Here is a 15,156-nt window from a genome sequence, read left to right on the forward strand (position 1 = left end):
CCTCGGCACCATCCCTCCACACGAGCATCTCCCGCAGCTCCACAGGCCTGAGCTTTCTCCAGCACAAGCCCGAATCTCCCCGTCCTCACCCCCCAACACGGGGGCCCTTTTCCCTTCCCGTCGCCCAGAAGACAAAACCTGTGCCTAAACGGACGAGGGTCCGCAGCCGCAGAGCCCAGGCGTCGTGCCCTCGGCAGAGCCCCGCACCGGCACGTTTCTAAGCATTGCACCGATAAGGCACTGCCAGAGCAAACAAGCTCATTAATCAATCACTGGCGGACGGAGGCAGAGCCGGGAGAGCGCGCCGGCCTCTTGCCACCGGGGGAGAGATGAAAAGAAAGATCTAGAGGGCGAAAGATTTCGCCTCACACTTGAAATATTTTCAGAGCTGGAGAACCTACTACTGAGAGAAGCTGGGAAGCAGGTGCCTCCCGCCTCCACCTTTAATCTCGGGCTTCAGAGGGAGGACAGGACTTCTTCAGCTCACAGCTGGGCTTAGACAAGCAAACAGAAGAGAGAGGCCTCGGAGGCTGGCTCCAGACATCAAGAGCTCATTTAAAAATCACAAAATCCAGCGTCAACATTCACAGGGGTATTTCTTTCTAGTGGTTAAATCACACTTTTTCCCTTGCAGCTGTGAAAGAAAGAAGTAATCAGACCAACTGAGGTTCTTAGGCAAGCACGTTTCTCCAGAAGCTGCCGCTTCAGAGAAAGCGCCAACGACCCAGACTCACAAAGATGGGAACCTCGGGAGACCACCCCATCCCAGGCTGCACGCACAGCTGGGATTAAAGTTGGGATTAAGACTGGGGTGGCTGCCTTGCCCCGCAGCTCTCAGCCTCTTCCTGCGGGAGAAACGCTTCCTTCTGGGTCACTCACAAGGCAGCGGAGCAGTGCCCCCGACAGAACCCACAGCAGAAGTCATGACGCAGCTCTCCAAAGCGACCCCCGCAGCCGGGAGCATGAGGTGGGAGACAGCTCGTACCCGGCTGGAGCCAGGCAGCTCTTCTGCCAGGACACTTCCCGTCCAGCCCCAGCTGTAAATGCATTACCAGGTCCCCTCCCTTACGTACAGCGACTCACTATGCACAGAAACACGACACAGCCGACTGCGAATGTACAACATGCCCTTATCTTGCTCGGGGCTGTGCCTTCTGCCCAGCTGAGGAGCGTCGGTATCCAAACGCAGCACTTGGCATCACACACCCCATTCCAGTACAAAGTAAGACGCCCTGCGAGCGGGGCACACCGCTAATCCCACCCGATACACCGTGTATTTCTGCACTCTGAAGCAACAGGCTGAAATCGAAACCGTCTCGTCACGGGGATGCTCTGAACACCGGGTCCGCACGCACCACGAGGACATGTTGGACCAGAACCAGGCCGGCTGCCGGTCCCCGGAGCTCTGCCTCCGCAACGCCTTCGGTCATGCGGTGCTCTGAGCTGGAGTCGGAGCAGGACGTCACACCCACCACCGCGTGCGTTTTCCCCCATCCGCTTACCCGAGCTGGCTGGAGGAGGCAGAGAAAGGGCAGCGAACACACCCACTGCCGCCAGCCCACCTGATCTACCTCCGGAGGAGAAACAGCTACGGGTCAGGGACGCGCCTTTCGCCACATGAAGCGCCTCGGGAGCCGCTGGCAACGATGTCACCTACAGACCTGAACGTGCCTTGGTGCCGGTCACCTCAGCGCTCGCACCCAAGGCCAAGCGACAGCCACACGTTCCGTTTCACCCGCTGGTGCCCCAGTCCAAGCGAAGGCTGTGGAGAACAAGCACAACGGCACAGCCCGCTGCAGTCAGCATCTGCGCCTCCCCGAGAGGTCTTGCGTGCTCAGGACGGGCAGGTTTCCACACTGAACCCCACAGAGCACAAACACGGAGGCTTTCTCACCGCAGTTTAAGAATTAAGAGTCTCAAGATCCAATTATTTATCAGAATGTTTTTCTTTATAGCTACGAAGAACCACATTCGTCACTTCCAGCTAAATCCTTTCACCTCAGCCCCACTAAAACCCCGTGCGGGTATCACCGCTCCTTAAAACCACCGGCTGAAATCTCCGCAAGGATTACTCACCGCGCATCTTTTCATGGGAATGAATTTTGTTTGGTTGGTTTCTGCACAGCTACTGCCTCATCCTGCATGAACAAGAAAGAACATGAAGTGCTCTTCTGGGAACAGGAGCCGTATTCCAGGTCCGTACTTTTCCCGGGGCTCGCTCTCTCTACAGAGAAGGGGCTTCTGTCAACAGCATGCACTCCTGACTCGGAAGAGGTATGAATAGTTATACATGTAAGATAATAATAATAATAATCATCATCATCATCCCGACTTAATTGAAATAGTACAAGAAAGGAGGCTCCAGGCACCGTGACTGTCAGGCAGCTCACACTGATGGGAAAAAAGTTCTGTATTTTTACCAAATTCCTTTTGTTTTTGTGCACTGTTAGGAAAACCAGGGGAGTGAGGTGCATCATAAGCCGTTCTCCATATCCCTTCTTTCCCTCCCTGATGAAACCAGAGCAGAACTCCCAAGTCTGGAGCTGGTGGAAGGCACAGACGGATCCCAAATACTCCCCGGGAATGGAGTGCGCGCTGCTGGGCAGATTCCCAGCCTCGCACAAAGCCCATGGAGCGAGGTAGCACCTGGTGCCAACACCTCCTGTCTTTGCAATAAACCCTCCAGAGCATTTCCCAGCTTACACGGAGTCGTAGGGCACAGCACACCCTAAAGAGGCTGCCAGGTTTACCCAGATCACCCAACCCTGCTCCTCAGGGAGCTGCTCTCTGCCATGATGAAGCCGAGATTTAAGGTGAGTTTTGGCAAGGGACTGAAATTTTGAAGATACTCACACGCGCTTCGCCCCCTTGTCTCCAGAGTCAGCTGTTTCCAGGGCAGCCCGTTGGCTGCCCCTGCACTCCTTGAAGAGGGTTTCGTGGCCTTTGTTGCTACCACCAAGAAGAAAGTGAGACCACCTTCCGCAGCCTGGTGAAACTGGGAAGCTGGAAGATGTTGCGCACGCAGGAATTTCTTCCTAACAAGGTTCCAGAGCCTGGATGTCAGCAGATGCTGGAAAACCCGCTAATGCTTGCATCATGTGACTGGCATTAAGCGCCGCCAGCCCGATCACGGACTCTGGGTCAGGGCAGCGCATCTGGAAGGTTCAGCTGCTTCCAAAGCATCACTGTGACTGTGTACAGCATCTTCTGTTGGCTCAGTCAGAGCTCAAGGCAACAGCACCTGGGACTAACAGCACTGGGCTTCGGGCCTCTAACCTTTCCTTTTCTCTGCTCCGTTTCGTCCGCTGCGGATACTCCCCATAGACGGGAAGGATTCACCGGTTAGACAGAAAAGGAGAGGGCTCAGAGACCAAGCGTAGCGCAGATGCTCTGCTTACGGAACTGGCAGAGCATTTTGCAGCTCAAAAGTTTCTCAATCCTCCTGATCTGGAGGTCAAAGTAGTTTTTCATGGAAATAAAAACCAGAACGAGTATTTCGTGTAACCTTTGCTCAGCTGAGCTGTCGGGCACCTCTGACATCAGAGTCACTGTGACCACACAACTGCAATTAGTTGCCATCGGGACTCAGACGGGATGAAACAAGCCAGGGAACGATTCAGGGCATCCGGAAGAACCGTATCACGTATGCGGCTGACGCTGCACTGCGCGTGGCAGCCACCACAAACTGCACCGCGACAGCGGGATAAACACAAGCGCGTGGAAAGTAACAGCTCCTCCCTCCCACGTGGCCTGGAGACGTGTCTCCCTAAAGCAGGAGGAGGTCTGGAGAAACCCCAGCTCCATCCAGGGCCAGTATCCTGGTTAGTGCAGAGCAGCCTGTCCCTGGTGGGGACAGAACACAGGGGCAGTGGGATTCCCTCCCCTCCCTGCAAACACTGCCAGAAAATAGTACCGAGCCCGCACGACCGTCAGCTGCGACAGAAGATGGATCGTGCTCCTTCCTTGCGGGAATCCAAGGCAGAGGGTGAAGCAGAATTCCAATCTCCCCATTCTCACTGCTTTGTGCTAAACTATGTTCCCTTTGTGGCAGCTCTCTGAGAAAAGACAACTCCATCCTCTCACCCTCGGCATCTCTGCATGAAATACCATCGGCATTAGAACAGGCATACAGAGGGTCCCCCCGGAATGACATGCACATGGCAAGACAAGCTAGAGGCAGCCCAGGGTGATTGTTTCCAGGCCTCACCATGCCAAAGTACCCCTTCAGCTCCAACAAACCGCCTGAGTTGATGAAGTGCCCCCTGCTGCGAGGCTTGAGAAGGGGTGTGAGCAGCCTGGCTGAGGCCAGGGAAAGCTCACTAAAAGCTCTCTCAAAGCCCGTGTGGCAGAGGAGAGGGAGAGCGTGACTTTCCCGAGCTCTCCCAGTCCCTCACCAGGTCCTAAACTTCCAGCCCTCACACCGTGACACGCCGTTATGTACACAGCTCTGCGTTCAACAGCAGTTGCCCAGTTGATCAGCCACCAATCCTGATCTTATCCCGTTAGCAGAGCACCAAACGAGGTACCGGGATGCTCCGGAACAATCCTAATGAAGACAGTGGATGCCCAAGGACATCACGGAACTCTCGGAAGCCACAGGCGCCCTCCGCAGCCTTACAGACACCGTAAGCCAGTGACAGAACCTAAGAACACGCTGAGTCTCGGTGAACTCACACATCCAGCTTCCAAGCGGTTGCGTAGTCCTGCGGGATCTTACGGGCAGCTCACAGCACCACAGATTAAATCTGCACGTTGCCCGCAATCAGAGGGTAGAGAGCAGAGCCAGTACCCCCAAACGGTTCAAGAACAGGAGAGAGAACAGACGTGCCAAGAGATACCATGACTGACTCGAAATCCACCGAGTCTGGAATTGCGTTGTGCCATCAGGACCTCGGTACTGTACCCAACCCACGGCCACAAAACCCTCACAGGCCGTGCAAGGGACGGAGGGCCCTGCCCCACCAGAGGAGCACACCTAACCTGGCTACCCTCCCTAATCCCTGCCCGCTGCTCCAACAGGGACAGGCCATCGGCTACACTCAGAGAGGGTGCGGAATTCGGTATTTTTGTGGTTTACGTAACACGGCCAAACAACAGACTGCTCTAAGAATGCTTCCCACTGCCTCACCCTGCTACTGCTGACATCTGGGTTTCCGCTGATACTACAGTTGGAATTCGTTCGCTTCACCAGGGGAGTTAAACATTCCCTTCCACGTGCCTGAACACGCCAACGTTAAAACGCAGCAGACCTTGTTCAGAAGAGGATTTCAACACGTTAGTTAACATTTTAAACACCGCGTGTTTCCTAGTGGGATGTAGGACAAGCAGAATTTAGAGATAAAATACAGGAACAACCAAGATCCCACCCGACTGCCCTGAGCACTGTGGTGCCGACACGGCGCTCCTAGCCCCGATCGTTAGGCGAAGGGCACGGAGCCGTCCAGGCAGACACGGTGCAAGCCCTCCTCCTGCGGCACGACTGACGTTAGGAGGCAAGCCCGCTGTCACGCTCGCTCCGATTCCAGCGCGGTCATTGCCTACAGGAGAAAAAGGATTATATCGTGCTCGGAACAAAGGTGAACGGCTGCTTGAGCACAGGCTCCTCGGAGGTGTCAAGGACCATGGTTCAGCTCTGCCGACACCACCCCACGCCTCCGGCTGACCCGTAGAAGGGAGAAGCCCCGGTCCTGGAATGACGTATTGCAGGTGCCGCGCAAGCCCACGCAGGAACAAAGACTCAGCTCCGGCCAGGTGCGCGCCTCCTGCTCAGTTTAGCGAAGGAAATACTTCCGCATCTCCCTTCCAGGGAATGAGGCTTGGCTGAGGTCTCTCTCCACATGAAGGGCACACTGGACCGTGACTCCTAGCAAGTCTCACACGTCAAGCAAATCAACACGACCCGTTAAGCGCAAGATTCGTAAGAAAATCTCTTCGGGGCTACAAAAGATCAGGAATCCAAGACCAGGTAAAAACGGAAATATAACCTTTCAGGGAATAAATGAAGCAGGAAACATTTTATGCACGAGGTCTTTCTGGGGGAGGCAGCTCAGTGACAAGGCAGAAACAGAAGGAGAAGCAGGAATTGCAGAACTGCAAGGACAGGGCCTGTTCTTGGCTACGATAAAGTAACACCGAGTACCCCCCGGCCACGCTCTCCCCAGAAGACGCAGGCAGGCTGCGCAAAGACCAGACCACAGGTGGGGTTTTTTTCAGCTGCTTCTCAAGAAGAATGCTTTAAAGGAATTTGGGCTCTTGATTTATACAAAGCCCAAGTCCAGAAAGGGCTGAGCTGGTGTCTCCGCGAAAGCCTACGTCTAAAAACAGCCCTTCAGTTAACAGGTCAGTGATTACGAGAAACAGGTTCTGATGGTCGTTACTGAATCATCACGTGGAGTAAATAAAGCAAACTTGAATTTAATTCGTTTCACAAGGCAGGCTCCGTCACCATGGAGATTATGGGCGGAGGGAGAGTGGAGCAGAATCACTTCTGATACAATGGCTAAATTCAAGTTTCCTTTCTGTCAAGTCCCTGCTTTGCCTCCTCCTCACCCAGCCCCCTGAGCACACCTTCCACGCCAGCGCCCAGGGAACGATGCACCCGGCAAAGTCACACTGGGGTCCCTGGGCGCTGTCACTGAGACGAGGCACGGCTGCCACAGCAAAGGAACGTGATTTTGCAGCGTTTTTAAGGTAATTCGACTACGCTGCGCCACGGAGCGTTAGGAGAAGGGGACACGGCCTCCCCTCCACCAACACAAAACCCACCGCCGCGACCGGCCTCCCCTGCGAGAGCGAACGGAACCTGGTGGCAAAGCACACGCAGCGCAACAGGCGAATCTGACCGTTCTTCCCTGTGGAAATGGCCCTTTGGAGCTTTTAACTCACAACTAATTATCCTTATTACAACAAAAAACGTTCCAGGGCTCAGTACTGCAGCCCAAACCGGCCCTTCTCTCCCACAACGGTCTAAGCAGTGTCAAACTCCCATTCCAAATTCCCGTAAGGTTAACGTCCAAACGAACTCTGCCGTGACAGCCACCCAAAACCCTCTCGGTCCCTCCTGCAGCCCAGCAACTCCCAGGAGTTTGCGGCTGAAATCCCCAATTCCTTCAGCACTGTTTTTCAGTGATAACTGGCTTATAGAAAACCACCAACTACCTCGACTGTTCGCTCGGCACACACCACCAGCTGAAAACTTGGGTGTTTCCGCCTGGGCCAACGCGGAATACAGTTAAAACCCCACGTGTGAATGGCACTGCAGTGGTTTTATTTGGAAGTGTCTTTTACACAATGAAAGATGTTGGAATGCAAGTCGTTACACGTTTTACACAAGATACACTGACAGCGTTAACTTGCTTGATTTGCCTTATAAAACTGTTTCTGAAGGTTTTCCACGTATTCCTACTTACAGCGACTTCTACAGCAGGGTAGAAATTAAGCAGTTAAAATATATAAACACCACAGAAAATCCAAAACAGACTTCTGGAATCTTAAAAATACACAAGCCTGATGGACAACACAAGGTTTTTGTTGTTGTTTTTTGGGTTTTTTTAATCACACGGAACAGTGAGACAAAGAAGTTGGACTTGGAGTGATTTTAATACCTGAAGCGAGGCATCATCTTTTTACCTGTGGAGGCAAGACGAACAAACCTCATTTTCCTACCTTTTTAACATATACCGCTCCTGCCTCCGGAACAAGGACCTGCCTGCAGGATCCCATTTTGCAACTGGAAGCTGGTGGCAGGAAGGGATCACGAGCTGGCACGATACGGAGTTGACAACTACCACAGCCCACGCCAATTCATCGCCGTTATTTTTTCTCTCCACCATCAGTCAAATGAAAACACTTTTGAAAATTTAGTAAGCACATCATGTGGAATTGAAACACACTAAAATGAATTTGGAAAAGACCAATTTCGGAATGATTTATATATATATGAACATCAGCAGCCTGGTTTGTTCACAAATAATTTTATTCTGTTAAATAGAAAAAAGAAGAATCTCTCTAGACTAAAAAAGGCTGGTTATAAAATAGCATAAAAGTGTAGGAGCATGTGTCATTACACCGAGGCATATCTTCCTCCTACTAAAACACTTAACACAAGATCACAAAATCAAAGACCTATATTTTAAAAAAACGCATCCTGGTCTCAAAAAGTAGGAGATGCTCTGTCAGCCACAGGATGCCCCACAGAAAAAGTCATAATGAGAAACAGCAAACAAGGGCTACAACTGCATAAAAATTGGCTAAGCCAGGCGACTGATTGTCTTCAAAAAATACAAAACAACTGGAGAAGTGTAGGAGCACAAGTTAAAAATGAACCCTAGGTGGTTTATCTCCTACGGTACCTTAGTCACAACGTAACAGTCACTGAATTTATTTATACGTGTAGGTGATCTCTAGGGCTGCAGAGGAACAACCACGCCGTACCTCCGGAGAGGATCCGAGACCACACATGCAAGAGCTGAATCCCTACTTCACCCTACGTGTTGTAATTCCCCCTCATGAGGTGTCAGTGCAAACCATCGGCCCGTCAGCGTACCATCGGACAGCAGCAGCGCCGGCCACAGGCTGGGGGTCCGTCTCCTTGGCGCTCTGTGGTTCTCCCCCCCGGATTCTTCTCTGCATAGTTTGCAAAACTACTCGAGTTTAGTTCCATACGTGTACTTGTGCCTCATGTCAAATTAAAAACACTTGTTTTGTGTCAATTAAAAACACTTGGCATTTCTGAACACAGCAAAGACCCATCTTCACCTCAGCAGATGACTAGCTGGGAAGGAATTTTAGCACTAAGTGTACGTTTAACACCGTATTAACCGGGAGCTGTTGTACCAGTACAGACCAACTTTTAATTGCTACAGAACGAAACTTCTCCAATCCAACCATGAAAGTAAGAAAGATCTTATTTCAGCACTTGGTACGTCACACTGTACAATATAAAGAAAAGGGTAACATCTTAGAAAAAACACCAAACCCAAACCACAACCAGACTTCCTATTTTTCACTAGTTCAAGTCAGGTGGATTTGCTACACTCTGGGGACTAGTCCCTAAAATTAAAGTGCTTTTCAGAGCATTGGCATCCAAAATCTTGAACACGAGAGACAACTACAAGTAAAACCTGTTGTCGCTATACATGACATATAGCAGCAGCACAGACAGCAACACACGTACTCGTTAAGTGTCTGAGTTTTGATGCTGCCCTGAGCATCCCAGGGTTTAACAGTGCATAGTACCCCCTACCTCCAGCGTACAATCAAAGGCTTTAGAGTCATTCCGTATTGTGGCAGGTGGTTCTGGACGCCTCGTCTGCATGATCTTCTGCTTGGGATTTTTGATTTCGTCTTCCTCTTCCGTCTCACTTTCACAGACGTGGACAACGACACTCGGAGTTGATTCTGTTCCTGCATGAAGCTCGTACTTTTCCCCTGAAGAGCAGCAAAGAAAAATCAAGTGAAGGACAGCCCCAAGGAAAAGCATTAAGCCACTTTATCCCAAAAACTCCTTAATATCTGCAGTAACACAAGCAAATAATCATTTCTTCCCACCTCATCTTTAATTTGCCCAACTACCACACTTCACCAGACCTGTTAAATGTTTTGAAACAGTCCCACTGTACTTTGAATGTAATCAATCTTTTAATCGATATTTAAAGGGAGGGATGTAAAAAACTATCGTGAAACACTGAAGGCTTCAGAATACAAGCATACAAATTTTTACATGGCATCATTTATTTGTAAATGAAGCGCTACAAAAGCATCTGAAAACATTAAAGCTCCTGATGCCCTGCTTTTCGCAGGAAGCAAACGGCACGTTTCTGAGGAAGGCTGGTAGGAAAACCTGATGATTAAATACAAGAAGTACGTGTTCGCATCCTCAGTAACTGGAGCCGCCCGTCTGCAAGAGACTGAACTTCTCATTCCTCTTCCTGTTTGCTGTTGAATACTGACTCTACGACAAAATTCAGTCAGTGGGTGTGATGGACCCAGTACCACACAACCCAGTTCTGTGCTTCCAATCCGTTACCTAATTGAGTTAAAAAAGCAATGGATTGTTTTATTCCAGTAAGAAACATTACTTGAGAGGCTCGGTTTCTTCCCAAAGAATGCAAGATAAGTAGATACGTTCCCTCAGCAGCTATCTTTGAAGTTGAGTGACACAACAAAAGCAGATAAACATTCGTACCAGGTCCCAACTTGGAGACGGCACAAAGCAGGTCGTAGTTTATCAGGGGAGTTGCATCTTCACTCTGTTTCCATCCAACTGGCGGAGATGCAGGCGGCGATATCAGGAACTGTTTGACAGGTTGTGGGGGAAGGAGGTAGGACTTGTCACTGATTTCACTGGATACCTGTACCTGAAGACAAAAGCCAGGAGATACAGATGAGATGACAAATACTAACTCTCTTTTCACTCGGTCTACTTCCTCAGTAACGTGTGCCCATCCTCTGCATCAGCAACGCTTAATTCAGCCGAGCTTGAAAAAGAAAAGCAGCACGGCTTTTGTCAGATCTTGGTCCAACCCTGGGAGAAACGCCGCAGGTAGAAACGGGCCTACGACACGGGAGCTGGGTGTGACACATGCGAGCTGCGAATCCAACAAGACAACCCCTCGAAGCACCTGTTACAAAGGGATTTTTGGACCCACTGACTTTCTTTCAGCACATTCCTGTTTAGGCACGGGGGAAGGTGGTTTCTGTCACTACACAGCGACTGTTCCGCACCAATTACAACGCTAAGCTCTAGCTGAAAAGCAAAACTGTCCCCTAAAGCAGGACTCTCTCAATGAGGGGAAGCAATACATCTCAGTGGAGATGGGGGAGGTTGAAGGTAACCAGACACTAATCACAAATGAATCTTATGGGCAAACATGGAATACAGAAGAAGCAGGGAGACACGTACAACATCTCAGTGTTCCACAATACCTGTGCAAAGTACAGCTTCAGCTTTTTCCCATTGAAGTCGGTTTCGTGCAGCTCTATCCGTGCTCTTGCCGCTGCCTCCGGATTGCTGAAGTTTATCCTTACTCTTCTAAAGCTTTTAAACAACTGGAATGTAACTTGATTATCGTAGACTGTGAAAAGTGCTTCAAATCTTTCCTAGAGATGAAGTACAAAGATGCTCCAAACACAAAATGAACTTTTTCACTCAAACAAAACACATTTTCCCTTCACTTTCCTCTCCCAAATCCCAATAATTTCCTTAATTGCCTAAACCTGCACATTCCATACTTCGCCCCGTTACCACGACTTGCAAATTCGTACTCAGCGTAGCACTGCTTTGTCTTGGATTATTTAAATCCGAATTCCAAGAGCACACTGATGGGAACAAGGCTGGGGAACTCCTAATGCACCGACTGCCACCTAGCGACGGCTACTCGAACGTGCAGATGTCAACACAACCGCTGCTACTCGCCCCTGACTTCGACCCAAACATCGCCAAGAATGCTATCTAAATCAGTCGATTTTTATATTAAAGTATCGAGTGCTTAAGGAAAACGTCAATTTCCATAACTTCATTAACCGTTTGCCGTGCGTTCAGCCTTTAAAAGAAGTCAAGCCATTAAAATGTGTGCCCAGGAGCTGACTAAGCTGCATTTCATAAAACAGACAAAAACCATATAATGTAACTAAACACCTCTATTCTTCCGAGCACTAGGAAGAAGCCTGCATAGAAAGCAATCAATTTACAGATGTAATTTATAATTCCCATCTAGTCTAATCTAATGTCTTGGCTATGGCAATCAGCTTAGCCCAGCCTGCTGACAGTACAGACATTTACAGACTACACTTGAAAGGAAAAATTGTAAATTTAACCCCAAATTTAAAATTCTAAAAAGGTTAAACGTGGCAGCCAATTATCCCAGTATCATCAGAGAAGAAAGCCAGTACACCTCTCCTGATACACCTCGTACGCACGGACATACTGTGGGAATACTTTAATGGCAAAAAGCAAATGTGCATTAAAATGACAAATTACAGGTGCAAAACAAGTTAGCAGGGCAGTATTTCAGTGCACGTTCTCTTTACCAGACACACGGTGAATTATGGGGCACTGCTGTTCTGGCAGCAGCAGAGGTAAATTAGCCCGGGGCATTATTTAATGTTCCACTGATTAACTGATGCTCTGCCACCTTCCTCCAAGGGTGGTAACCACCAAAACAGAGCGCTCCCCGCTTCCGAAAGTCTTTGGAAACAGAAGCTCATCTAATAGAAACATTAACAGTTTAAATCAGTCATTGTGAGTTAAACTCATCCAGAAAGGGAGACGAAATCTCGCGTTTTTAGTTAGGCAGCATATGGTTTATACACGCTTCGCCACTGCCCGTTTTGTTTTCCAGGAAAAGCTGCACTAACACTAGCAACAGCTCGTGCTCTTTGAAGAGAAGCGTTTAACGCCAGGCATATAAATAACAGCTAACAAACGGTACCATAGTCTCTCTAGAAAACAGGAGAAACCAAAAATAAAGCATCACATCTGCAAATAAGCCAACAAAGCCTCAAGAGCCTCTTCTGGCACGTCTTTCATACCCACAGGTACAACAAACTGTAAGAACAAGAGCTCTCATTATGTAATACCGTTCTCCCAACCCAAAAGGGGACCTGTAAGCGGCTTCACAAACTCTGTGTGACACCAAGAGCACGTTCCCCATCCGTCACTGCTCCTTTTGTTCCGAACGCACCACGTCCACGCCTTCGGAGCGCTGCCTTAGGAGTTCAGCTCACGGTCAGTACTTGAAAGCCTGACATATTTAAGTACACAATTTAGCAACTCTGAGGCACAGAGCAGCGCTTCCTCTCTGACACCACACCTGCCCCTCAGATGGTGAAAACTTTTCGGCCAAAAATCAAGCTTCCCAAGAACTTTTGTAAACTCAAGAAGCTGTAGACCAAAGCTTTCATACCAGCCCCTCCTGTTTTCCCTCACTCATGTAGTCCACATAATTATTCCTGATGCTCTTGGAAGCAAAGGGAAAGTACAGATTTGCCTGAACACAAATGTTAGCAAGCCAGAGAAGATTTACTTTGTTATCAGGTCTTAAGCCACTTTCAAGGCGTTCTCTCAGCTCAATCTAGAACACACTTACTGCAAATTTATAATGCTCTTTTAACAGAATCCTTGCCTTGAAATGAAGCATTTAAATCTGTTTTCAGATTTTATTTAATTCTGCCCTTGGATGAAGAGGGAAAAAAATCAGAAGAGCTTTTCATGGGAGAAGCACTGTATATCTATTAACAGTTTCAAATGCCAAAGCGTAGCATTATCTGCTCTTTGGTAACTGTATTCACTCTGATCTGAGCTTAGCAGGTAAATACCTCCGGTTGGTTCTCCCCCCTCCCAATGATAACATGCAGTAATACACTAAAAAAACAGACAAAAACATTCCATAGCTGTGTCTATACTTACAACACTATACTCCAAATATGCCTCTCTCTGCCTCACCTTTTCTTCCTGCACCTCAAACACAGCTTCATGAACACTGCAAGCAAAGAGTGAGGTAGGCAAGTCACTTAAATCCATCATCTCTTCCAAATCATCTTCATTTTCTCCAAATATCATCTGTTCTTCCTCTTCTTGGTCACTGCTGTAGAGGTCTGACTGGCTGTCACTCCACGACTTCATTGTATCTCTGAGCATCCTTCACCCACAGCAACTCTTCTTTACGTTCCAGTTTCTAGTACGGGTCTGCCATCCCAGAAAACAAAACCAGAACAGAAGGTGAAGATACCCCCATCTTGTTTTGACTGTTCTTTACAACAAATAATTTTACCAAAAAAAAAAAAAAAAAGAGTAGACATCAACATGAAACTTGTTTTCTCATCCACAAAACAGAAGCACTGTATCCCACCTCTGTACATGGATACAGACCCTGCTGCTCGAGCTAGGAAAAGGAAGGTAAGTCGCTCAGTCAGTAAATGAAGTTTCTCCTCCCCTTACTCTGACATAAATCAAGAACTACAATAGGGTTCTAGAAGCTTTTCTTCACGACACACTTCTCAGTTAATAGCAGTACCTTATTTAATAACTTAAAAGCACTTCCCAAGTGACCAGAGTAGCCTTCTGATATTTGAAGAAATATCTTTATTTCACCCGTGGGAACACACGTACACCGCAAACTGAAATCATCTGCCCAAAGCCTCTCCAAGCCAGCGGCAGATATGGGAACAAACCCCAAGATCTCCTAATGCGAGGACTTTTCCTTCTCCTTAACACTGGAGAACGCCATCCCCGTAGGCCAGAGAGTATCAGGAGCCTTAGTAAATATGTCACGGAAGGAAAAAAAATCATGAGGAGGTTACCACACTATTGAACATTCTAATGTAAATGACAGAAAACATGTAACTGTATCTAGACGTGGGGGAGTGTGTGTGTTAGCTAAAAAAAAGGTAAATAAATATATTATGTTTCATTGGCAATGGTCTCGTTTGAGTATCTACTTAACTAGTTTATTCTTTTGAGGGGGAGTGCGTGTGTTAATTTGTGACACAACGCTAAAAAAAAGGTAAATAAATATATTATGTTTCATTGGCAATGGTCTCGTTTGAGTATCTACTTAACTAGCTTATTCTTTTGAAGCAGGCACTGAGAAATGCTATCAACTGAAAGCAATAGGCATTAAAAAAATCCATAATAAATCCATGCTCACTCACGGGCAAAGGTTGAAGATATGTTTTCTATCAACAACACCCAAACACTCTCAACACTTGGAGAAACAGCACGTGCAAACGAGAAAAAAAAGAAATATTTAAGACCTATTTTAAGTATTTACAAACTGCTTGGAGACATGCACACGGGAGGTGTGAAGTTAAAGGACATAAATCAGTGTAACCTCTGTGTGGACACAGAAAAGCTGCCTGACGCGAGGGGAGCACCTGCACATGTAACTGCAGCAGTTCACCCTCACACCTCCAGTCAAACCGTGACCAAGGTCAACACATGACTTTGGACATTTTCCCAGCACAGCAAGCTTCAAAATTTTCACAGGAAACGCTCCACAGCATCACAGAAAGAAGGATGTAAATAAATGCAAGAAAACACGTAGCTGGTGGAAACCTCTTTTTTTTTTGTGCTCGCTGATTCATGCAAAAAGGAAAGAGAAAAGGAAAAGAAAATACACCAACACAGTAAAAACAAAAGCCACCATCTGGCTTGGC

The 15,156-nt window shown here is 48.2% G+C and overlaps 1 protein-coding gene across 1 annotated transcript; it reads right to left on the reverse strand.

The window, feature by feature from the left end:
• Nucleotides 1–8,986: 8,986 nt before the first annotated feature.
• Nucleotides 8,987–13,639, reverse strand: RCAN3 (RCAN family member 3). The gene is made up of 4 exons (XM_010158434.1): nucleotides 13,445–13,639; nucleotides 10,927–11,100; nucleotides 10,187–10,358; nucleotides 8,987–9,429 (listed from the first exon to the last, which is right to left on the reverse strand). Exons 1-4 carry the CDS (start codon nucleotides 13,637–13,639, stop codon nucleotides 9,221–9,223), a joined length of 750 nt encoding a protein of 249 aa, XP_010156736.1. The 3' UTR covers nucleotides 8,987–9,220.
• Nucleotides 13,640–15,156: the final 1,517 nt, after the last annotated feature.

This window comes from Eurypyga helias, unplaced genomic scaffold (assembly GCF_000690775.1).
Source record: "Eurypyga helias isolate BGI_N326 unplaced genomic scaffold, ASM69077v1 scaffold22289, whole genome shotgun sequence".
Classification (NCBI taxonomy): domain Eukaryota; kingdom Metazoa; phylum Chordata; class Aves; order Eurypygiformes; family Eurypygidae; genus Eurypyga; species Eurypyga helias.